This window comes from Callospermophilus lateralis, chromosome 15 (genome assembly GCF_048772815.1).
Source record: "Callospermophilus lateralis isolate mCalLat2 chromosome 15, mCalLat2.hap1, whole genome shotgun sequence".
Classification (NCBI taxonomy): Eukaryota; Metazoa; Chordata; class Mammalia; order Rodentia; family Sciuridae; genus Callospermophilus; species Callospermophilus lateralis.
In genome coordinates, this window is record NC_135319.1 from 40,860,848 (window position 1) to 40,886,579 (window position 25,732).

Genomic DNA, 25,732 nt, shown 5'->3' on the forward strand with positions numbered 1-25,732 from the left:
ACATCATCTACAAGGAGCCACCCCTACAGGGCAGCAGTCCAGCCAGAATTAAGTTTCAGAATTTAGGAATTCTGGAGTTGGGGTTTCTCCTGCTGTCTTGCAGTCTGATGAGCTCATAGTATCTTCAGCACATCATTCCTGTCTGCAGATAAATGCTTATTTATCTTTTTCCATTCCTTACAATGAATTTCCTCTTGCCAACGGAATAGGAAAGGCTCATTTTGCAAGGATATATTGATTGCAGATCTTTACCTTTTCCCCCACCATTTTGCTTTAACCTTGACTTTGAAACCCTGACATAAGAGGTTCAGGACAAAAGAAAGACCTTTTTAGAAAGTGTAATTTTGTGTATTTTTAAAAACCATATGATTCTGTAGGTATGAGATTTTTTTTTTCAAAACAAAAAGTTGGGGGGAACTGATACATCTCCTACAAAATACATTCCTCCAAAAAAGAAAAAAAAAGGATCAATTTTAGTATATAAAAAAATATTGTTTCTCAAAAGTTATTTTTGCACAATTAAAGAAAATCCTCTAATTTAACCATTCCCGACATTTGCATCCCAGATCTTCAAGTGTTATCTCACACGGGATGTGCAGAGATGGCTGGCCCAATTTTTTTTTTTTAAACATTTATGGAGCTTGATCAAGGCAATGATCCTCACTAAGGGGTACAAGAAGCGATCTGAATTCCAGAATGTAGTGTATTTGAGGCATGAACTTCAAAGCACTTACTATTCAAACAAGACATTTCTTCTCTCATTCAGCAAAAGAAGTGAAGAAAGCACCTGTGATCCTGGAGAAACTGCAAAATAGCGGCGTTCCCGAGGGCCACCCAGTGAGACTGGAGTGCCGAGTGATAGGCATGCCCCCACCCGTGTTCTACTGGAAGAAAGACAATGAGACCATCCCTTCCACCAGAGACAGGATCAGGTATGGCAGCCACCACCTCCACAGGGACCTGTGCGCTTGGAGCACATGTTGGGACACCTAATAAGATTGTAGCCTTTTGGGTCTTGCTTCCTAGCAATATGCTTTTGAGTTTCATTCACATTATTGTGTATATCAAGAATTTATTCCTTTTGTTGTTGTTGTTTTTGTTGTATGTTGTACGGTTGTCTCAGAGGTTAAAAACTTTAAGTTTAAAATTATACAATAAATTTATGAAGGTCTTACATATGATTAAGTATTTATGGCTTCTACATCCTGCCTTCTCACCGATGTATCTCTGCTCATAGCTTTTCTTCCTTGAGTACTCTCTTCCGTGTCTTCCTCCAACTACAGTCTGCCTCCCCAATGTCTGTGATCCCTCAGGCTCAGCTCAAAAATCTTGATCCCCAGGCAGAGCAGTGCCCCTGCTTCCTCCCCTTCCCGGTCCAGGACTGGGTCTGTACTCTGTGGTCCAGGTCTGAGCCCGTTTTCTGCCACACGCTGTTGCACACGGCCATTATTGTTAGTGTTATTAGTTTCATTCTGTGTCACCTCAACTGAACTGTGAGCATCTGAGCTTAGGGACGCCATCTCCTTTGTCTTTGTATGTCCTGACCCCTCACAACACCAAGCACCTTGCCTTTTACTGGTAGCAGTTTATACAGAATGAATGAACAAATGCATGCATTTCCTCAACTCACTAAACTGAAGCAACAGCATTCTAATATGTCTCTGACACCAGGCACAAGCCCTAATCAGTTCTCCTCCTCACCACTATTAGAGTGATCTTTTACAAATGCCAACTGATCCCACCACCTGCAGCTTAAGATGTGTCAACGGTTCCTTATCACCTGAAAGGAAGAATCCCAACCCTTTACCATGTACATGTGGCTCTCTCTCCTGCCCTGTCCCTAGTCCTCCCACCTGCTAGTCCCCATGTACTCTCCACTCCTGGCCATAATGAACATGCCACCCACTCTCCTACACCATCATGTCTGTGCTTAAGCTGTTCCACTACCTGGAATAGCCTCATCCCCAACCTTTTTTTTTTTTCTTTTGGTACTGGCTATTGAACCCAGGGGCCTTAACCACTGCGCCACATCCCTAGCCCTTTTTGTATTTTACTTAGAGACAGGATCTCACTGAGTTACTTAGGGCCTCGTTAAGTTGCTGAGGCTGGCTTTGAACTTGAGATCCTCCTGCCTCAGCCTCCCAAGCTGCTGGAACAAACTCAACCTTTTAGAAAGGCTCTAGCACATCTTTTGGGAAGCTTTCTCACAAATTAATTGGGTATGTTATATTATAGTACTTACAAAGTAAATTTTTAAAGTAATTTCTTTTTATTCATCATTGGTCTTTGTGCAGTGTTCATTTTTCTGTAGCTTAATCTTACATATGCTTGTGCTTCTGAACATCTTCACACCTTCTCCTTAGTGCCAGGGACTTCCCCAAATAACCTTCCCTCTATGTTCCCAAAGCACCTTTTCTGCATCATTTTTTCTATCGTGTATTTCATTCTATTTATTGCTACTTTTACTTATTTAACTCTTAGTTTTTCTTTCATACTAAGCTTAGAGACTCTTCTAGAGAAAGAATTTTTGTCATTTTCATCTTTACACCCTCAGCACCCAAGGCAGCACATCCAGGATTGTGCCTAACAGAATACTCTTTTTTTTTTTTTTTTTTGGTACTGAGGATTGAACCCAGGGGTACTCAACCACTGAGCCATATCCCAGACCTTTTTGTGTTTTATTTAGAGACAGGGTCTCTCTAAGTTGCTTAGAGCCTCACTAAAATTGCTAGGCTGGCTTTGAACTTGTGATCCTCCTACCTCAGCTTCCTGAGCCACTGGGATTACAGGCGTGAGCCATCTGACCCTGCCCAACAGAGTATTTAACAAGAGTTTAGTAAAGAAATATTTCAAAGAATGAATTCATTAATCAGAAAGTGAAGGTAGCCAACATAATGTGGTGGTAAAATTGTGATGGGTATTTTTTTACTTTTGTTATACTTGTTATGACTTTATTTTAGTCTTATTATTTTACAAATAATAAATAGCTTTCAACCAAAGGAACACACTTGTTTATTCTTTGAACTCAAGAAGTTATTGGTATTATCTCTGTCCCGTAAATGAGCTGTGGCAGTCTCCGAAGGGATCTTGGAACAGGGTATGAAAGAGGCAGAACAACAAGGGGTAAAAGGGCCTCATGGTTGGTTCTCCATCCTTGGCCGAAGATCAAAATCATCTGGGGAATTTCTTAAAAATCCTAATGCTTGGGTCCCAGCCTGAGGTTCTGATGTAGTTCCCTGAGGTGTGGCCTGAGATTCTAATGTGCAGCCAAGGTTGAAAACTACTGATGTACAGAAAACAGAAGGAAAAAGCAGGCTGATTTCCTCAATCATATTAAGCTGAATTCTGCATGCATCCCACTGGTCACATTAGGAAATGCCATCTCCAGGCTGTAGATACATTTGCCCCCGGGATCTTGTTTTGATTTGCTTTCCCACAGCTTCTTAAAAAAGTTCTCACTGAAATTTCCAAACTTGTTTAGAAAAGAGATCATTCTGTACTTTGGTTGTGAAAAGCAGGGTTCCTCCTGATAGAGAATAAAACTTTGGTGGAGTTGGAGCAATGGAACATACAGACACTGGTCACAGCATCTTGGATGGCTGTCACCTTTTTCTAAGCATTATAAGGTTTATTGCTGGTCTTTTGTAGTTTCTTTTAACCTTAAGATTTGCTTTGTGCTTGTCTTCAACAGAATTTCTTTTTTTTTTCCCCTTTAGAGAGTGAGTTTTCCTAAATTTGACAGAGATGCTTCTGCTCCTACTTAAAATATGGGTATGTTCTTTCTCTTCTCCAGCATGCACCAGGACACAACAGGATATGTCTGCCTCCTCATTCAGCCAGCCAAGAAATCAGATGCTGGATGGTACACACTGTCAGCCAAAAACGAAGCTGGCATAGTGTCGTGCACTGCTAGGTTGGATATATACGGTAAGTATAACGTCATCCATCGATTGAACATCTGTGTGTGACAGGCAGCTTTAAGATCATTTTTTTTTTTTAGGATCAATAAGTGTCCATAAAAGAATTGGGTAGATTTTAGTGCTTAAGAGATGGATTTTTAAAGTCATCTGGTCCTAGGTACCTCAGGGCTTTTGGACACTTCTGTGTTTTGCCATGAGCTTAACCTTCTTCCAAAAGAGGAATTCTGATCCTAAGAAGTCTTCAGCTAGCCCACAATGTGCAAACCTACCTGAGGTGTGACCTGAGATTCTAATGTGCAGCCAAGCATTCTTAGCCATCCAGTGTCTTCATGCTGTCTCCCTCTGCAGTGGGTCACCCACAGGAACTCCCTACTACCGGGATCACCCAGAAGAATTTTCTAGATGCCATCATTCATTTATTTATGCATTCAACTAATGTGTATTACTCCAATCCCCCAATCAGAGTTCCCTATTAAGTGGAAGTAAATTAATAATATTAAACTCAAGTGACATTTGAATAGTAACATAATTAATGAAAGTGGTATCCTTGGTCCTCCCAGGCCCATGAAATTATTATAATTGTTGTTATCCTCATTTAAATGCTGAGAAAATGGAGACTCAGAGAGTTTAGCGACTACAGCTAAGAAACAAACTCAAGTCTTCGTTATCATTCCTTTAACCCATGTTTCTCATTTTCAAAGGATCTAAGAAATTAATCTTTATTAACGTTTTTGTGTGCTCTATTCCTCTTCCTTAAACTCTTTGACATTAACTGGTATGTTTTAGAGTCATGGTCTTTAATCCAAAAGAGTGCTTCTTTTTTCTTTTTTCCTTTTTTTTTTTTTGTTTAAATAATTGGTTAAACCAATAAATTTCACATTCGTAACTTGTTTAACATGATTAATCAGAATAACAACAGCAATTCTATTTAGAACCCGATAGCCCTGCTGTTTACAGGTGAACAACAGGTATCCCCTTTATTTAGTACCATGCAGAAAGGGGTTTGACCTGCCATTTTCCCTAGGTCTCATTTTTAGAGGAAAGATATAGATCTGTATTATTTTTCCTGACTTGAAAAGAAAATCAATTGTGGCCAGGCTCAGTGGCGCATCCTTGAAATCCCAGCGGTTTGTGAGGCTGAGGCAAGAGGATCATGAGTTCAAAGCCAGTCTCAGCAAAAGCAAGGCACTGAGCAACTCAGTGAGAGCCTGTCTCTAAATAAAATACAAAATAGGGCTTGGGATGTAGCTCAGTGGTCGAGTGCCCCTGAGTTCAATACCCGGTACTCGCCCCTCATCTCATCAAAAAAAAAAAAAAAAAAGGAAAGGGAAAAGAAAATCAATTGTGAAGGAAGCTAAAAACGTCCAAGGAGAAAGATGCCAATGATAGGTTTCTTGGTCTAGGCGTCTCTTCCAGGTCTGAAGGCAATAGGTCTCCAACTGGTAAACCCTGAAATGGATGACTTAAATCAACACTGCCCTCCAGTGGCTGAGTTCCCAGCTAGCCTCTTTCCTGTCCTTCACGACACTAACAATAGGAGGTGCTGTTGGGTCTGTTGGGATCTGGGGTGGGGAAGATGATGGAGGCCTTAGACTAGAATAATTTCACTGTCACCTCTTCCTCTACCACCACCACCACACTTCTAAGAAATGGAATAGTAAGGCTCCACTCTCATCTCAAGTGCTGCTGGGGTGTAGCTCAGTGGTAGAGTACATGCCTAGTATGTCTAAGGCCCCTGAGTTCAATCCCCAGCACCAGAAATAATTCCTAAAATTAGGAATTACTATCCAGTTAAGATGCCAGAGTTATCAGGGTAAGGATAAGAAATGCTCTTAAAGTGGAATTGCTGTAAGTTTTGCCTTCAGTGTTATGACTTCACAAATTTGATTCTCTCCACTCACTCAGAGGAACTTAAGACTGAAAAACTGATTACAGATAATGAAATCAACAAAGGACCAATTTATAAATCAGAATGCTAAACAGGAGCACAGCTTCCTAAGACCCAGAGCCCCAGTGTTCCCCACCTAGTATACCCCCTTCTCCGTATCAAGGTACCCAGAAACTTATCAGGAGATTGCTTGGTAATTTTTTTTTCTTTTTGGTACTAGGGATTGAACTCAAGGCCACTTGACCACTGAGCCTCATCCCTAGCTTTTTTCTTTTTTAAAAATATTTTTTTAGTTGTAGATGGACACAATGCCTTTATTTTTATTTATTTATTTTTATGTGATGCTGAGAATTGAACCCAGTGCCTCACACATGCTAGGCAAGTGCTCTACCACTGAGCTACAACCCCAGCCCATCCCCAGCCCTTTTTTATTTCAAGACAGGGTCTCACTTAATTGCTGAGGATGGTCTTGAACTTGCAATCCTCCTGCCTCAGCCTCCTGAGCTGCTGGGAATACAGGCATGCATCACTGTACCCAACACTTGGTAATTTCTGAATCAGAGATAATAGCAGAGACTGCACAGTGGGGATAGGTATTTTATTCAGGCCATGTTCAAGCCTAAGGATGGAGTCTGCTAAAAACAAGGTCTCCTTTGAATAGCACCTGGTGAATATGGAAACTCAAATCAATTCTCTTTTGTCCATGAACCATGCTTGATTGCATATAAGCTACTTTTTAGTCTTCTTGCTTTAACTCATTGAATCTGATTAGGGTTCTGGGTGGGTAGATAGGTAATGCCTGTTTAGGGTGGTTCGGGTGTAGGATGGGTACTTCCCTCAGGGTTGAACCCATCTTTTGGCTTCTATAGCCACAGTTTCTTGCCTCTACCTCATGAGGTGCCCTCCTCTGTGAGCCTACAATCCCCTGTACACAGTTGCCAGCAGACCCCACGCCTTGTCAGTGAGAGGGGATAATTTTGAGAAATCACCATAGTCATCCACTCTTCCTTCTTACAGGAATTCTAACCTCTCATTGAGTGAGAATCACAGGTTGTAGAAATAGACTCTTAAGAGATCACCATATCAATTTCCCTGTTCATGGCAGGGAATGTTTTATTGCTCTCTTTTACAAATGAGATCATTCAGATCTAGATATCCTTAAATGCTTTACCAAGAATTCAAAGGGAGCATTGGGGTGAGGACAGAACGCACCTCTGTGGGGTACCTGCCAGACTACATGCCCTTGATCATAATACATTATTTGCTCCATTTTCCAGCTCAGTGGCACCAGCAGATCCCAGCACCCATGTCCATCCGGCCCAGTGGCAGTCGCTACGGATCTCTCACCAGTAAAGGACTTGACATTTTTTCTGCCTTTTCCTCCATGGAAAGCACAATGGTGTATTCATGCTCTTCTCGGAGTGTAGTGGAAAGTGATGAACTTTAAGGATGTCTGGGTGCCTGCTGTGTAAGGGGGCAGACTGTGGAGGGGGAAGTAAGGGCAAGTCACAGCAGTTTCTAAGCAACAGGATTTGAGTGAGTACACATGCTGTTGGACCTGTGGTAAGAAGTGCTTTGAATAAGTTGGCTGGGGACTCTTGCAGTCTCAGATGAGGGAGTTGGGGGAGCTGTAGGGCTCTGCCTTTTAAAGATTCCAACAAAAAAGTGAGCAATACAGATGAACCAAAGATATCATACTGCAGCCATCTACTACTTTGGGGAAAGGCTAGCATGCTCCCTGTCCCCATTATGTTAGGAATGTTTAGGTCCTACTAGAAGAAATTAGGGGCCATATGCCTGGGCTGAGAGGAGTTACACAGTAGAGACCTTAGAATATAACTAATTCATCCAGCAATCAAAAAGTGGGGAAGTTGCTGTCACCTTTCATTAGTTACATTCATAGCAGTCGTTTTGATGAACTCATTAAATCACTTAGCATTAGGAGATCATATCATACAAATATCACCTGTGGTGAAACACTTTTGATTTGCATATCCTGGGTGTACATGAGCCATATAATAAGGTGCCAAAAGGTGCTTGAGACATGAAAAAAAAAATTCACCTGAACACTCAGTGTTGCACTGTGCATTTATTCTGTGGCCAAAACAGGAACCCACCAGCCTGTCTGCACCATTTGGTTTGAAATGGTGATTGATTTTTCTTCTTTCTGACTTTGCATCTCTAGACTCTGAAACTAAAAGGTTGTTAATAAACCAATCAAGGGGGAAAAAAGACTTCTGCAGGGTCACTTTAAAAACTACAAGCTTTAGTTACCACTTGCAAAATGTGCAAGAGTCATCTTCATCATTTGCTTGTAAAAGAGCATCCAGTATGTTCCTACTCCCTCCCAAAAGTCTGGAAGTGTCGAAGGCAATAAGGAAGGAAGAGATGCAGACAAGAAAAGAAGTGATGGGAGAGTGCTGGCTTTCCATTTACAGTAGCCGAGACGTGGTTGTGGAACGAGAGGTCTTTAATAGCTGTGAGCTGCTTTGAGATCGTTGATCAAATGGCATTTTCTACATAGAAAATATTACACTAACCAGGAAAGTGGAGGGAAAGGGGAATTTGCATCTTTATTCTAATCCACCTATTCAAAATTTGCCTCTCAATTTAAGGAATTTTTAGACTTAAGATCCCAGTGATATCCCTAGTGCCTAGAAAAGTACCTAGCCCAAAGTAGACATGCAACAAATACTTGCTGGATGAGTAAATCTGTTAGACACAGGAGTCTACAATCTACAGCAGTCCAAAAACTGCCCAAGGAATGGTCATCACAGCACATTTTCCACTGATTCCCTTTGCTCAAATCTCTGGTGTTCTCTATGTCAGGCCCCCTCTGCGGGCATCTTATTTAAGTGAGTTAGAGATAGTAATTGCTTAGAAAGGCTTGAAACTTTCTTTGCTCCAAGGCAAGAAATTTCCAGAATAAAAATAAATTCATTCACTCAAAAAAATCTTTTGTGTGTCTACTCTATATAAGATACCATGGTAGATACTATGGGAGATGCAGATGCAAACATATAAATAAGACACAGTCCTGCCCTCAGAGACCCTGTGATCTAGTAGGAGGGGCAATGTTTAAGGCATGGGGAATGGATGTTTCCTGAGGCAAAGATCTATTCTTTAGCAAACAAAAGTTTCTAGTTCTCTTCATCCTATTTTTTCATAACTTTTAAACTCTCTATTTTTTAGTCTTTATTTCTTAATTTTAAAAATGCCATAAGCTGCATCTGTAAGAAATGAAGATTTCAGTCAACTATGTTCAGCAGAACTATTAGGTTTTTGTTTCCTTTTTTATTTATGCAGTAACCGTAGTAAAATATAGGAACTTTAATGGAATAGAATGCATCTTGTATATCCCATAAAATATTTCTGTATTGGCTTCTATTATGAAATCTCATAACCAAGAAGTACTTTGTGACTCAGAGATTGTTTCTAGATTGTACACCTGATGTCCCTATTGCATACACCTTTGTAAGCCCTAGACATTCTCCCATGGGGGGGCGCGGGTATTCGTCTCTATATGTCTTAGCTTTCTGAATTATTTTTTTATCAGTCCTCTTTGATTGTGTTCAACAGAGATCTAGGATAAGTATCGTAATTGGCCACTAGGTGGCGCTGCCTCACTCAAAATATAACAAACCTAAAAATTCCTGAAATTTGAGCTATTGAATTATATTAAATTAGGGTTTCTCAACCTGGGTAGTATTGACCTTGGGGGCCTGATAATTCGTTGTGGAGGGGGACTGATGTATGGATTGGAGGATACTTAGTAGCATCCCTAGCTTCTACCCTAGGTGCAGTAGCAACCCCAAACGGCTTCCCTTTTGTTGAGAACCACTGTGCTAAACACTTCAGTGCCCTGCTTTCATAATTCTATTAGAATTCAATGACAATGAGAGTCATTTGAAATAGAAATTTTAGTTCCACTGCACGTGTTTGCTTTCAACATAACCAAAATCAGATTCATTATCTTCCCTTTCATAAACCATTCATCAACCAAACTTAATGATTTCTAGTAATGACACCATCACGTTCCTCACAATCAGAATAAGAAACATTCAAGTTTTTTTTCTTACTTTTTCCAATCAAGCAGGAAATTCTATTCATCCTAATTTATTATTCATCTTATTTTCAGCCTTTCCTTTCCATTCCCCTACAGTCACCCAGTTCCAACTTTCATTACTATCTTAATTTCCCTCAATATTTCTAACTTCAACCATAAGAGACTTCTAACTGGTCTTCTTGGCTCTAATACTGTGGCTTCTTCCTACTCAAATCCAACCCAGCCCCCAACATCACCTCATTCTCCCCAAAGTCCTGCTCTACTGACATTATTCCCTAATTTTCAAATCCCCAATGGCTACCTGGAGCCAACTCAGGTAGATACCAGCTGTTCTGTCTCGGGGTATTCAAGCTTACCCCATCACCACTCAGAAAAAACACCCAGCACAGTGGCAACACCACACAAGACTTTGCCTTCCATCCACATGCCTCTCTCCGACCTTTACCTGGAGGCTGTCTCCATCTCTGGAAATCCTACCTGTTCCATAAAGTTCATCTCAAATGCCACTTTCTCTGTGAAATATTTTCTGACTCCCATGCCCCAATCAAACAGAATAATTTCTTTGAAAATTTGTAGTGAATTTCATGGGTCTGGAGGAAGAGATTACTTTCTACAGTGTTTTCTACAGAGCATAAACTCTAGACACCTGCTGCTCTCTCCCCTGACCCTAGCCCACTTTTGTTTGCTTGTGCTAGATTTTAGTTATTCATTGATATGGACTGTGTCAGAAGTTTGCCTTTGTGCCATATATGGAGTAGGCACTCAATAAATATTGATTGACCTAATTCAAATTTAAAATTCAATGAAAGTCAGTATGTTTCTACATACAGTGATTGAGTATATGCAGTGATTTTAACCATGGCTGCACAATCAGAATCTCCTGTTGTGCTTTTAAAAAATCCCCACACTCCAATTTATTAAGTCATAAGCTCTGGGGTTGTGACAAAGACAATCTTAGTTTATAAAGCTTCCCAGTTGATTCCAAAGGGCAGTCAAGGTTGAGGAGCATCATCTTATTCCAATGATTTAGTCTCAGAAACATCCAAAGAAATATAGATAGCATAAAGTTGTAGGATTGATATTCGTGCAGAATATACTGTGCCCTGGTTGCACATGCAGTGTGTGCCTGGAACATAGAAATAAGTACATATGCTGGATATGGAACTGCATGCCTGGAATCCTAACAGCTTGGGAGGCTGAGGCAGGAGGAGTTCGAAGCCAGCCTCAGCAACTTAGCAACTCAGCAAGACCCTGACTCTAAATAAAATATAAAAAGGGCTGAGGAAATGGCTCAGTGGTTAAGGCCCCCTGGATTTAGTTTCTGGTACCTCCCCTTCAAAAAAGTTCATCATATTAGACGCTGATATTTTGTGCTTCCCTCATTAGACATGCAGCATACATGAAGCCCCCAGAGGAAGCTCAAAATTAGGGCAGGGAAAAAGGGAAAGTTGGAGCAATTTCACCTAGCCATTTGTTTCAAAATGCCACACAATTCCATATTCACCTTTCTCTGCAAGCAACTGAAGAGCTCTTTATTCCTTGGTTAGTCATGGAAATGGGAATCAAAGGGAAATAGAAAGAGAATCAGAATTCCAAATAGTGAAATTGGTTTAAATGCATCCTTCTCTTTTTATCCTTCACTTAACTTTTGTAGGCATCCAGGGAGAAATGAAATAGTCAAGAGGCAAGTAGTGGGTTAACCTGGGGCTCTGGATGACACATACCATTCCCAGAGAAGTCAAAAGTCAACTCTTGGCCAGGTGTGGTGGTGCACTCCTGTAATCTCTGTGGCCCTCGAGGCTGAGACAAGAAAATTGCAAGTTCAAAGAGCTAGCTTAAACTAAGTGAGATCCTGTCTCTAAATAAAATACAAAATAGGGCTGGGGATGTGGCTCAGTGGCCGAGCGCCCCTGAGTTCAGTCCCCAGTACCAAAAAAAAAAAAAAAAAAAGCCAACTTTTGTAAGGACAGTTCCATTTAGATAATCCTCAAATAAGTAATTTACTTGTAATTTGGTTGTTCAAAACTCATATTTCCCTACATACATATCACCCAGTACTAGATTTCCAAGTGAATCCAGAAAAGTCCATTCATGACTGAATTATAATAACATGACTGAATCTATAATAATAGATTTGGTTTATGGACCCAAGCACTGAGATCCAGGCAAAGTGGCCAGTAAGAGAAAAAAGACTTTTTCCTTCTTTTTCGTGTCTGTGATATGTCAAAGCTAAAGAGTGTTCATGCTCCTTTCTGCATCTAGCCCCCATTCTTTGTTTTCCTCCTCAGGGCCCCTGTACCTCTCATTCTATAATATCTGCTGCTATAACCATCTCCTCACTCCTTCCCAAAGTCTGCCAGCGTGTTTGCTGCTCCACGGTGACCTAAGTCTAGCTCCATGCATGGTGTTTGGAAAAAAAGGCCATCCAACTGAATAGGTTCTGGAATGCTTGAGAGTCTTTTACTTGACAGAGGTGCTGCATTTTTTGAAGCAGTTATTTTCTCACTCCCATGAACTTTTAATAGAAATTGATAGAATTGCTGGCAGAGCTTTTAAAGAATCAGGCTGTAAGGGGAGAGAGAGGAAACTAAGTCAGATCCTAAATTGTTCTTGCTAATGATAGTCTCTTCCCATCTCCCTTTTCCCACACATCCTCCCAATCTATCTTCCAAGCTGGGATCTTAAGTCTGTTTACATATGGGCTTTTTATAAGTTGGTGGCAAACAAAGCTGCCAGGAGAAATAGCATAAGTAAATATAGTCCTAATGGCCTTTTTTTAAGGTTCCTTGCAGGGTACTTGGGTAACTGGAACTTTAAAGTATTTCCAAGAATGATTGAGCTGAAAATCAATGTGCCTTACCAGTAAGATGAACCGTTACCTAGATTTTGATAGAGCTTGTTGAAGTAATTCCCACCACTAATGGCCTTTTCATGTTTTAAGTGGATTAATATTTAAAGAGTTAATTACTGAGGCACTGCTTGAAGAATGCCAAGCATTTTCAAAACTTTGACGATGCAATAGTCATCAGTATACTTTAAAAGTTGCTAATATCGTGTTTTTAAAAAATCTGTGTAGTGCAAAAAAAATTGCATATTGGTTAAAAATATGTGCACCTCTTATTTCTGTCTAATTATATTAGTTAGCACACTTAGTATTACAGAACCATGAACAAGCTCCTTTTTTTTTAAGTGTAAATAATAGCCACTTCAAACTCTGAAGAGCAATAGCCTTGAAATTGCAAGAAATAGAGAAAGACCACACTTTCCAATCCTCTGAGAATTGTGCCATAACTGCCGAGAGTAAGCAAAAAAAAAAAAAGCCTGCTGTGTAAGAGGCATATAAACACTAATTTGCTAGAAGATTTTAACATAGAAAATGTTTCCCTAATAAGAAAAATTAAAATACCTCAATATTATTGAATGATAAATATATTAAGGCTGAAATGAATGGACATTTTTCTTTAAAATGTAGGAAATAGTTCTAGTTTACAGATTACTTTTCAACAATGACTAAACCAATTTTTGAGTGTACAAATTTATTTGGCACAAAAGTGATTTTTTTCTTAATTATCCCTATCAAAATATATAAATTACTACATGAGTTATAACCTATAACATAACTCTACAGTAAAAGAAAGATAATTGTGTTTTGGTCTTTCTAAAATATTAAGCACATGAAGAAGACATCTCATAGAATGTTCCTCAATTCTCTAAGATAAACATTCATTCTTAAATGCTTTCTAATTGAAACAGAAACACAAAAAAATGGGATTTAAAGATGGGGATGGTTTGACCAGTTTAGACTGGAAATGAAGACATGTGTATAGTTGTATTACAATAAAAATTGTTTGATAACTACAAGAAGCATACATTGTCTTCATATTTGAAGATAATGTTATGATGATTAGAATGATAAAAGCTAATTTCTCAATATTCAGAAAATTTCAAAGAACTTGATGTTTCTACAGAGATTCAATGAGTTATCTGGAAACAAAAGATAGATTCTGGTAATTTTGCCATAATTAGGGTGTAAGAATCCGGTGAACTAAGTATTCACATTGGCTAAGTAGTCACTACAAAAGATCACTGAATGTGTATGTGTACACGGTATGGGAGGTTTTGCTGTATATTTTAAGGAGAGTAAAAATCCTGAAAGTATTCAAATGAAAAAACTTCAAATGCAATGGTATTTTTTAACACATTGGTAAATTAAGTTTGATCCTTTCAGCATTTTGGCTTCAGAAATACCTTATCCTTTATCCTTCTTTCTGCTTAATTTTCACTTTTTTTTTTTTTTACAAACTTTGGCCTTGCTTCTTTGATCAAAGATTCTCCCTTCATTTCTTCCCTGTAGACATAAAAATTTGCATAATAGGAGCTCCTTATTTCTAAGAATTCTTAGGTGAATTTTAAGGGGAACTTTCATAATTAAAATGAATTTCAGATCCATTCCCTAATTTTACTATAACTTTGGGTCTCTGTTTCTTTAACTGTAAAGTAAACCAAACACTTGAGCCTTTCCCAGGATGGCAGGTAGGATAAGTAAATACTTATGAAAGGTTTACTTTAGAGACCCTCCAATAAAAAGGGGTACCAGAATTTTTTTTGTTTTTGTTTGGTGGGGTGCCCCTTCACTGAACCTCATCCCCAGTCCTATTTTTTAAGACATTCATTTTTTAGTTGTAGGTGGACATAATATCTTTATTTTATCTTTATGTCGTGCTGAGGTTTAGAACCTAGTGCCTCATGTGTGCTAGGCAAGCACTCTACCACTGAGCCACAACCCCAGCCCTATTTTGTATTTTATTTAGAGACAGGGTCTCACTGAGTTGCTTAGTGCCTCAATTTTGCGGAGGCTGGCTTTGAACTCTAAATCCTCCTGCCTCAGCCTCCCAAACCACTGGGATTACAGGTGTGTGCCACCCCACCTTGTGGTAGCAGGTTTTTTTATTCCAAGGAAAATGTTAAAAATATCTTTCTCAGCCAGGCTAATTAGAGTGCACCTGTAATCCCAGGCTGAGGGAGGAGGATCTCAAGTTTGAGGCCAGGCTGGGCAATTTAGTGAGATCCTGTCAAAACAAACAAAAAAAAATCCAAAGTAAATAGTTGATCTGTTTTTAAAATTCACATTTCTTTCCTGCCTGCCCCCTCACCAACTTTGCTTTTCCTTAGAAGAGTAACAAAAAATTGTGGACTTTCTTCTTCCAAGGTGGTATGTAGTATAAAAATTAAAATAATAATAATAAATTTTAAAAATAGGTGCTGAGGTAGTGGCTCAGTGATGAGCCTGTGCTTAGCATGCTCAAGGCCCTGGGTTCAATCTCCACCAACAAAATAAAAAAATAAATCTGGAGGCAGACCAAATGAATTTAAGAAATATCCTATTTGTTTTTTGCAAACAGATTCTAGGAGATTTTGTGTGTGTGTGTATGTGTGTGTGTGTGTGTGTGTGTGTGTGTATACACCAGGGATTGAACCCAGGGGTACTTAACCTCTGAGCCACCTCCCCAGCCCTTTTTATTTTTTATTTTGGGACAGGGTCTCACTAAGTTGCTCAAGGCCTCACTAAGTTGCTGAGGCTGGCTTTGAACTTGTGATCTTCCTGCCTCAGCCTCCAGAGATTACATTGGGATTACACCGTGTGCTACCGTGCCTGACTTCCAGGAGAATTTATTTGAGCTAGGCAGAATGGCCTAGAAGAATGCCCACTCCTGCTTCTGTGATTGAAACAAGTAAAAATGGTGATTCCACAGGCAGTCCCTTCTGGTTTAAGCAGCACAGGACTACTCCATAATACTGTTCCAAATCCTAACCTTCATGCTAACGATCCATGCCAACCTGTCAGTGACTTAATTCTGAAACAAACTGACTTTAGAAAAACAGGTGGATTTGAACCCTCCAAAATGAGCATACTTTTGGTCTCTGCTTTTTGCATTCTCAGCTATATTAATACAAACCCATAAAAACTGACAAATGGCATGCATGTGCATGCACACCCACACACAAATACACATTTCAAGTGAAGAGCCTGTAGCACCCACAGCCGACTTAATTCAATCAGAATCAGTGACACCTCTTACCACTTTTGCTTTCTCTCCTTGCATAAGTTCTTTCCCCTTGAAGACACACCAGGCCCTCCAACTCTCAGAAATATGGTATGCTTCCTTCCCAGGAAGCTTGAGTCAACTTATTTTCTAAAGTACTTTTTTGGTTATTGAATTCTTAATGGAAAAGCAACTCTGGTAGCAGTTTTGAAAGGTGTGGATTGTGTAAGCTGTATATTTTGCCACTAGTACTAGTAATGAATCAACCTAGGCTTTTATTCTTATTCCTCTGCATCACGCATGTTATGACATTCTGTGGAACTGAAAAATAAGCGATCATTTAAGCCAACATGTTTGGGAGCACAAGTCGTGACCTTCCTCAGAAGGTATATGGTACTGTATTCTGGTAGACCACATCATTTCTGTGACACCTGTTGCTTCCCCTCACCATGCTTTCTTGAAGATTTGCTGGGGTTGTGTCGTCTTAGGAAATGTTGCAATTAGAAGAAAAATCAAAAATCATATTTAATTTAATCTTGATGTTTTTAAAGGCAATTTAGAGGATGTGATGGACTGTTTCTTTATTCATTAAATAAAATTTTATTTATTCTCAATTAATTGTTGGGTGGTTTGTTTTTAGTCTTCAACTTAGGGTTCTTTGTTCTGTCATCAGATGGTCAGCCAGGTGTGGCCACAAAAGGAGGCACAGGAATTACCCGATGTGCATATATGATTACATGACCCGTGTAACTCCACAACATGTTCAACCAGAAGAATGAGAAGTTATACTCCATTTATGTATGATATGTCAGAATGCATTCTACTGTCATGCATAACTAATTAGAACAAATTAAAAAATAATTATGGGGGGGGAGGAGGTATAGGAGAGACTGAGGAAAACAAAATTTATTATACCACATAGCCTTTTTTTTTTAATGATGTTGGGACTTAACCCAGGACCTTTGGCTTGCTGAACAAGTGCTCTACCACTAAGTGACATCGCCAGCCCCATGTGGTCTTTACTGGAGTTTCTGCGAGAAAGGCAAGTCAAGGCTGGACTGAATAATTGTTTAGGACTCTAAGCTATAGGAGAGGTCCCTAGATGCCCAGTACCTGGCCCTCAGATAATTAAGGCAATACAATAGTGGCAGATGGAAAGGTTTGGCTCTGTATTGGTTAGTCTGTCCATATCAAAGGCACATCTTGAGACCTTTCTGTCCCTTAGCATTGCCTAGCGCTGAGAGAGACAGTCTTTCTCCAATCAGAAAAGTTTTTAAGATGTTAGAATTTCATAATATACAAAAAAAAATTGAACGTAAACAAGTATACTTAGTATAAGAGATGGGTAAGTTCTTTCTCCCCACTCAGAACTACTCCATAATATTGTTCCAAATCCTAGAAATGTTTTCTGCCAGCCTGTCAGCGACTTTACACTGAAATTGATTGACTTTAGGATAACAGATAAATAAAGACCCTCCAAAATGAGCATATCTTTTGGTCTCTGGTTTTGCATTCTCTGCTATTTTAAGTCATTTGGGGGCATTTGAGGAGACACTATCAGTTTGAAATGGTAATCCCAAAGTCCTAAGTTAACTCAATTAAATTCTTGTTAAAGTTTCTGTTCCATAGTATATTCAAGACCAAAGAAGGGGAGAGGAATACATGTGAGAAGACAGGTCAGTATTTATGGTTTTATGTGGACTTTGAAATTTCTTTACCCATAGGTATAGAAAAGAAATATCTTCAGTGTCTCCTAGGCAGAGAGCATATTTTAGTCAAATTCCAACCCCAAAATAAAACTTCGCTTTCACTGTAACAAGGAAAAAATTTGAGTGGACTGAGCCATAATTGTGGAATCCTTTATCTCTGTGAACAACCCAAATACATCCCATTTAGCCTGTAACGAGCAGAAATTTTAGATCCTTATTAGTATAAAGGCCACCTTGTTAACTAAGAAACCGGCTGCACTGGATTTAGAAAGATAGCCTATTTCCTTTTAAGATCTACAAAAAATAGAAAGTCAACACAACCAGTTTTGAACAATGAAATTAATGGTGTAATCATAGATCTAGTTTAATTAAGTGATTTTTCCAATCTTGGCAGCCCATTAGAATCACCAGGGGAGCATTTAAAGATCTGTGCTTATGCCCCACACTGGAGAAGTTAAATCAATTCTTGGAGTGGGGCCCTAGGCTTGGATACTGTATCCAAGACTCCTGAGGTGTTTTTAGTGAGCAATTGGGATTGAAAGCCACTAAGTTAATTGGCTGTTCCCATCTTGGTAGTTCCTTTGGCTTTTATATGGTTCTTCAAGAATTCTGACCTTGGGATTTGGTACCTCAACCTTCAGATGGCATGCAAGGAGAGTTCCTATATAATAGCTGGTCAAACTGAAACCCTACCTGGGGGCAGGTCTTCCTTTATTATTTAATACCTGCTCTTAGGATCTCTTCTAGCACATATTACTAATTCTAATCTATTGAAGGATTCACTTATATTCTGGTCAGAATGGTTTAGTGATTAGAGCTTGTGTGTTCTTTTTGGCTGCCTTGCCAAAGGCAAGGAAAGTATTGAATAAGATGTGAAGGAATAGGTACTTAATAATATTTGTTGGTGAGAAAAGGGAGCCCAGGTACAAGAATATTTTTGAAATATTTTTCTAGAAAGAAAATGGATTTTCAAGTGTGAACAGTATAAAAATAAATGAATGCCCTTTCTGTCAGTTAAAAATAACTGAGGCAACTTTTGGATTGCTTGATAATCTAAACTCTATTATGTATAATAAAACATGAATCTGGACTTTGAAAAAGATTTTATATGCTTTATCTGAGCTACTAATTTATGAACCATAAATGAATCTCCCAAAATTCAGCTTAAGGGATTTTATCAAACATTGACTTTGATCATTTTACTTTTCCTTCAGTGTCTTGCAGGAAAACAAACAATACAATTGGGTAGAAAGTTTAGGAGTTTGGTAAGATCTAACTTGCTTCTAGAAATTTCTAAAACATAGAAGCAGACAGCTAAAGCTATAATATTTGAGAGACAAATTTCCATTTTTTGGGAAAGTGAGGTTGAGGAAAGAGACTATGGGATTAGAATCTCATTATTTTAATTAAATTTTTTATTTCATTAAGAAAGTGTTTTTAAATTGATAGCCAAAAAATAAAAAATTTATTTAATAATTATTCTGTCCAAGGTCCTATACTAGAATCCATAGAGACATAATGAAAAGTATGGTTCCCTTTCATAAGGTATGAGAGTAAAAGAATAGCTGAATGGATGGAGGCACCATTTTTTGAGATGGGAAATATTGAACCAGAACTAGTTTTGATGAGGTCTGAATTTGGGCCATGTTAATTTGAAATGCCTACTAATCATTCAACTAGAGAAATAAAGAAGACAGCTGGATATGAACCAGTTGTAAAGTTTGGAATTTGAGAACGTATTTGGCAATCGTGAACATAAAACTGCAACCAACCATTTCCCTGTGAGTAGATGATGCTACTTAAGGAGGAAATATAAAAGGAAAAGGTCCAGAGAGGAAAATGTGACACCCTACCTGAAAAATGACTAACGATCTTAAAATGCTTATGAGAATTTCTCCAAGGAACATACTTTTTTAGCACTAATGTTTTTTTATTCTAAAACTTCACAAACTTCAGGTTATCAATGAAGCTTTTTAGGTCTAAGCAAGCAGACTGTTGTGCCCAGATAGTGACTTAGGCAACTGCCTTGAGTCTTGCTGTCAACTCCAATGCAGGCTGCAGAGTGGAAAGATATCTTGGGGTTGTCACTTCTAGAGCTGTGTTGTTTTTCTGCTGCACTACACAGCATCTTCCAGATAAAAGAAGGTGAAATATTTAACTCTTTAATCTGCAGTGAAAGAAGTTCTGAATGCTCCTTGGTTTTCTATTAACTGATATCAGGTGGAAAAAGAAATTCACCATCAGTCTTCCTGTGGATGCCTGGGGAAACACATGTGATTTTGTAAGTTAAAGTCTCTTTCCCACATTACAAACCAAATAGTTGTTTTTTTTTTGGGGGGGGGGCATATCAGGAATTGAATCCAGAACCTCACATCCTAGGTAAGCTACCACCAAACTACATCCATAGCCCTACAAAATGGATTTTAACAACTAGGTATAACTAAGAAAATAATTTTGATGAAAGCTTTCTATAGAAGATTACAGATAGGAGACTGTAAGTTTGGGTTTTGGAATCTATAATAGAAGGATTTGGAAGATAAAATTGTTTTGGTTGATTTGTGACAAATTCCAAATGCATATATAACTTAGAGCTCTGCTTTTCCTAATTATGAGCAAGACATTTACCCAAATGCATGTGATAAGTTAACCAACAAGTCACTCTTTACGTGAAGGATTGCTTTATGAATGAATGAATGGTTAAGCAAATTTATAAAAGTAATTCAAACAATACTATGTGCATTATTTTGTTCCTTTCCCCCACATTTTTTATTGGTGCATTATAGTTGTACATAATAATGAGATGTGTTGTTACATATTCATACATACACACAATATAATAATATAATTCGGCCAATATCATTCGCCAGTATTTCCCCTTTCTCTTCCTTTCTCCCACTTCCTGTTTCCTTTCCTTTATTTTAATGACCTTCCTTCCATTTCCATGAGATCCCCCAAACCCCACCTCTCTTTTCCTTTTTCCTCTCCAGCTTCACTATGAAAGAAAACACACACATCCCTTGACCTGAATTTGGCTTATTTCATTTAACATAATGTCTCAAGTTCCATCCACTTTCCTTCAAATGACCTAATTTCATTTTTCTTTATGGCTGTGTATGGAGTTTTATTCATTCATTCATTTATGGATACTTAGGCTGGTTCCATACATGGGTATGCATGTATCACTATAGTATGATAACCAGTTCTTTAGGATAAATACTGAGGAGTGATATAGCTGGGTCTTATAGTGGTTCCATTCCTAGTCTTTTAAGGAATCTTCATACTGATTTCCATAGTAGTTGTACTAATTTACAATCCCACCAACGGTGTAAAAGTGTTCCTTTTTCTCCACATCCTCCCCAGAATTTATGATTGTTCATATTTGTTGTTAGTGGTGGTACTAAATTGAACTTAGGGGTGCTTAACCACTGAGTCACGTCCCCAATCCTTTTTTAAATTATTAATTTTTTTTAAATTTTGAGACAAGTTCTCACTAAATTTCTGAGACTAGACTCAAATTTGCAATCCTTCTGCCTCACCTTTCTGAGTCACTGGGATTACAGGCTTGGGCCACTATGCCTGGATGGACATTGTTTGTATTCTTGATGACTGTCATTCTGACTTGAGTGAGATTAAATCTCAGTGTATTTTGATTTTCATTTTCCTAATTTGTTTTGCTCCCATTTTGATTACCCATAATGGTAGTGAAGGCTTTATCACTCAAACTTTTACTGATTAAAAAAAATCACAGATATAGTAGTGCACCCCATAATTCATCTGAGGCAGAAGGACTGCAACCTCAAGGTCAGGCTCAGCAACTTCGTGAGACTCTGTCACAAAATTAAAAAAAAAAAAAAAAAAGAAGGATTAGGGATGTAACTCAGAAATTACTTCCACAAGCAACTTTTCTTTAGCTGGTGGGGGAGGATACTGGGGATTGAACCCAGGGCACTCTATCACTGAGCTATATCCCTATCCCTGCTTATTTTTTATTTTGGGACAGGGTCTCCCTAAGTTGGTCAGACTGTCCTCAAATTTAGGATCCTCCTGCCTCAGCCTACAGAATTGCTAGAATGACAGGTCTGTGCCACTGCACCAGGTTACAAGCAACTTTTCTCCCAGTGTTCATTGTAGAAATATATATACAAATACATATTCTTATGTATTTACATTATGTGTGTACATGTACTATATATTATATATTCTTACATACATCTAGGAATAAACATATTTGGTATTTGGAAAGAATTTAGTAATTAACTTAGTAAGAAAAATAAGATTGAGGAACTACAAGTCTTGTTATTTAAAAGCTAAATATTATTTCGATTTAAATTTTTTTTAAATGCCACCAAAAATGTTTTTCCAAGATAACAGAGAAAACTTTCAAATTAATTACTTATACTTTCATCAGTTTGACTATTTTGACGAAGTATTAGGAAACAGCACATTTGCTGATTTGTGGGATTTAGATTTAAACATTACACATCTTTATTCAGGGAAACACTCAACATATTAGGCAACTAGCAGAGTGCTTGGCATGAAAAACAAACCCCATTATTTATATTTTACAAAATCTATATTTAATAATGTGTACACAGGTTTAAAAAATACAAAGCAACCATGCCCAAGAACTCTACCCAAAAGCGAAAGTCTGATTCTATTTGACGCATGCACACACGATACACTGGGCATAAATGCATTTACACGACGGGAGGGCAGCTGTATTGAGTCTACACAAGCAACGCATCATGTAACTTCACCCGAACCCGACAAACTTACAAAGTTTAAGGTGATTATTTCTCTGAGGACTGAAATTGCAGTAGAGGCTAATCCTATTTTCTGTTAAGCTTGTTTTCCCCTCAAAGTAGTCCAGGAAAGGGGATAGGGCATTATTATCAGAGCAATGTAATTCACAAGATTCATTAATGAAATCTACAAAATACAGAAAAGGAAGATGCAATAAAATGATTGCGTCCGTAGGTGTGATGATACGATTGAAAGTAACCTGGAAGTTTATTAATTTGATATGAAGAATCCTAGGCCACCGAAAGACACTGCAGCTATCTGAGGGGAGTCTGCGGTGGGGAGCGGGATCCCTGGGCATTTCACCCCCGCGGAGCCGCGCGCCCTAACTGGCCATCTGGAAGGGCTCTGGCTGGAAGCCGAAGAGCCTCGGGCCGTACGGCTCGCTCTCGCCCGGCAGCTTTGCGCCTGCGAAAGGCAGGTAGTGGTCGTGGCTGAAGTGCTCACAGTGGAGATTGACCCAGTCCCGCTCTGAGCCCAATCGCTCGGCCTCGGCCAGGATGCGGGTCAGTGCCATTATGTAGCTCAGCGCCATCTGTAGGGTCTCGTACTTGGACAGTTTTTTATCCTGGCCCCACTGGGGTACCACCCTGCGCAGACGGTCGAAGGCTGTGTTGAGACCCTGCATGCGACGGCGCTCGCGCGCGTTGGCCGCCAGGCGCCTGCGCGCCGCGCTCTCCAGCCGTCCAGCTCCGGCACACGTGCCCGCGCACTCGGCACCGCCCGCGCACGGGGGCGCGGCGCGTGCTCCCGCTGACGGGCCACAGGGTTTGCAGGACTTCATCCCCGGCCGCGAGGTGGGAGGGGCGGAGCTCAGCCGCGGGCTCAGGACCTGTGCGTGGACTTGTCTACCCGGCTTCTTAGCAAATAAGTCACAAACAAAATAACTCACGTGCCAGCAGTCCACAGTGGGGAGTGCGGGGCTCGGCCTTCTGTTCTGCTGATTGACCTGAGGCTGTCTGATCACTTACCCCAATGTAGGGGGAATCGAGAGGCTCAAGAAAAAGTCATTTTTTCCCAACGTGAAGTTGAAAAACAGAAGGAAACCTTGCAGCAGAGTTTAGTGTGGCTGGTTCGGGGAAGGCCTTTGCAGTCCTCTGAGAAAAGCCAAGGCTGGCTTCCAGGAAGATGAAATCTCTTCAGAAGCTCAGCTAAGGAAGGAGCGCTTTTACCGCAAGCAGTAGCTGTCGGAGAGCGCGGGATGAATCTTTGAGCGAGGAGAATTTATAGTCGACGGCTAAAGGAGGGAACAGGTGGTGGCAGGTGGGCGGGCGTCCCTCGGCTTCCATCTCAGCACCTTCCTACCCTGGGAACTGCAGGGGGGAGGGGGACGACGCACAGCAAAATCCTGACATTACTGCCTAGTCTGTTGAAGTTTCTCCAAAGCTATGTCCAACACTAACTAACACACCATCTGGAGTGGCCTGGCTGTCCCCAAAAGAATAACGAGTTGGGGGTGGGGGAAGAGCTTGGTCCATCTTTTCCCATATCAGCAGGCAGCTTACATATCAAAAACTTAGCTAAGATTTTTAAATTACTAGAAATCGTTTATGTGAAGATGTTAATCTTGGAATTATGAGATAGATGTATCAGAAATCAAGTATAGGCTAGCTTTGTTGAGAAGTGTGACAATTTTGCATAATGGTGATCTAATATGTTGACATTTTTGTTTTATCTACTAAGTAAATTGGAACAAATCAGTAAGTCCTAATATCGTAGACCTGGAATTTTACTGTGCAAATAATTTGGCTGTTTTCTGCAAAATCACTGATTATATCAAAAGATATTAACGTGTATATTTAAAACTTTATATTATTCTAATTATGTAATTGCATTGCATGAGTTCAGTTATCTAGGCAAATTAATTCATTATCTATACTTCATTTCCCCATTCATAAATGTTTGTGGGGTAGACATGGAGATGACAACTTATTAGTGATTTGACATTTAAATCTAAAAAAGCTAATAATGCACTTAGGAGTGCAAAATTCAAAAATCTAAGTAATTTGTGAGGTTTTAAAAATAATTCCTATTGAAAGATTTTTGCTGATCTCCTAAGGCTGAAAATATTTCATACAACTTAAATGGTTCAGTTATGTTACCAGTCCTCAGGAACAATAACGAAGCCCTGATTTTCACTACTGGTAATGATTATATGATTTATACAGGAAAATTATTATTTTGATTCTCTCGTGTCAGCTTGTTTCTTGTTCTTAAGAGGAATCAAGAGACTCCAAATAGGTCTAATCCAGAATCAATTCTGGATATTTCAGGAAGACCAGATAAGTTATTTTTCCTTTTGAATTATGGATGTGTCAGCATTATTTTTGGATATTTTGGATTAATTTAATTATCAATAAGCTCTCACAAATCAAGTCTTTTAACTGTGACTTGCTTCCCCCATCATTGCCTCAGACTTAACCCCATTGTGACTGCCCTGACTCCAAGTCCCATCTTCCCATAAATAGTTGATTAATCCCCAGCTGAAACGATGACAATGAAATGAAGTTGAATAACATGAAGACAATAGGATGCAATTGAACATTAATGATCTTCAGCATGACAGATGTTGAACACAGACTTTTGCAAGGAGCCACTCAGCTCTGTTACCCTGAGTCCTAAACGGTCTTGGTTAGGAACAGCAGTCCTGTGACAGCAAACACTGTGTTATTTAGTCATCAAAATGTCAAATATATGAGGATTTTTTCCCCCATTTTTTCTTGGAAATCTGCCCTGTTAATGCTATTGCTTCTCAAGTTCATTTATCTAATCTCTTTCCCCTAAAGAGCTCCCTGTGGGCTGCTCCATGGAATGTTTCTCTGCAAAACAGTACATGTGCTCGTTCTGGTTACAATTGTACAAAGCAGTAATGACATGTGTGCTTTTGCAAGTCATGTACCTGGGTTTTGCAAGTCATGTACCTGGGTTGCAAGTCATGTACATGAGCATAGCCCATGTACCCAAGCATTGAAAGCATTAACTCAAAGAGAAAAAGGAAATGGCACTATGTGAACAACACAGCTAGACTGGAACATAAACTAGAAGATAACTGTGACATGAAATTGATCCAAGGATAGAGAGTATTGCTGAAATTAAAGGGCCTATGAGCATATTGTAAAACATTCCCCAAATGTATCCTGAAAGACATTTTTAGTACTATAAAGATGCTTCTGGGGAAAGGATCCCACCATCAAATAAGTTTGGGAAACACGTGTACTACGTCTCACTTGGTGAGTCATGAAGCAGAATTGGCATGGGAAAGTTTCTGAGAAATCCTGAAGTAAAAAAAACCTAATGAGGCTGGG

At 39.3% G+C, this 25,732-nt stretch overlaps 2 protein-coding genes across 2 annotated transcripts in view; one reads left to right on the top strand and one right to left on the bottom strand.

Moving 5' to 3' along the window:
* Nucleotides 1-16,481, top strand: part of Mypn (myopalladin) — a 99,867-nt gene extending 83,386 nt beyond the window's left edge. The window contains exons 19-21 of the mRNA XM_076834135.1: nt 767-932; nt 3,794-3,927; nt 7,086-16,481. Coding sequence (XP_076690250.1) covers nt 767-932; nt 3,794-3,927; nt 7,086-7,255 — 470 coding nt within the window. The 3' untranslated portion in view covers nt 7,256-16,481. The remainder of the gene's footprint in view (nt 1-766; nt 933-3,793; nt 3,928-7,085) is intronic.
* A 6,271-nt stretch (nt 16,482-22,752) lies between these two features.
* Atoh7 (atonal bHLH transcription factor 7) lies at nt 22,753-23,211 on the bottom strand. Its single transcript, XM_076834126.1, has one exon. It carries the CDS (start codon nt 23,209-23,211, stop codon nt 22,753-22,755), a length of 459 nt encoding a protein of 152 aa, XP_076690241.1.
* Nucleotides 23,212-25,732: the final 2,521 nt, after the last annotated feature.

What these genes read in the sequence shown, in the direction of transcription:
- Atoh7 (XM_076834126.1), bottom strand. Translation starts at nt 23,211, where the DNA reads ATGAAGTCCTGCAAACCCTGTGGCCCGTCAGCGGGAGCACGCGCCGCG.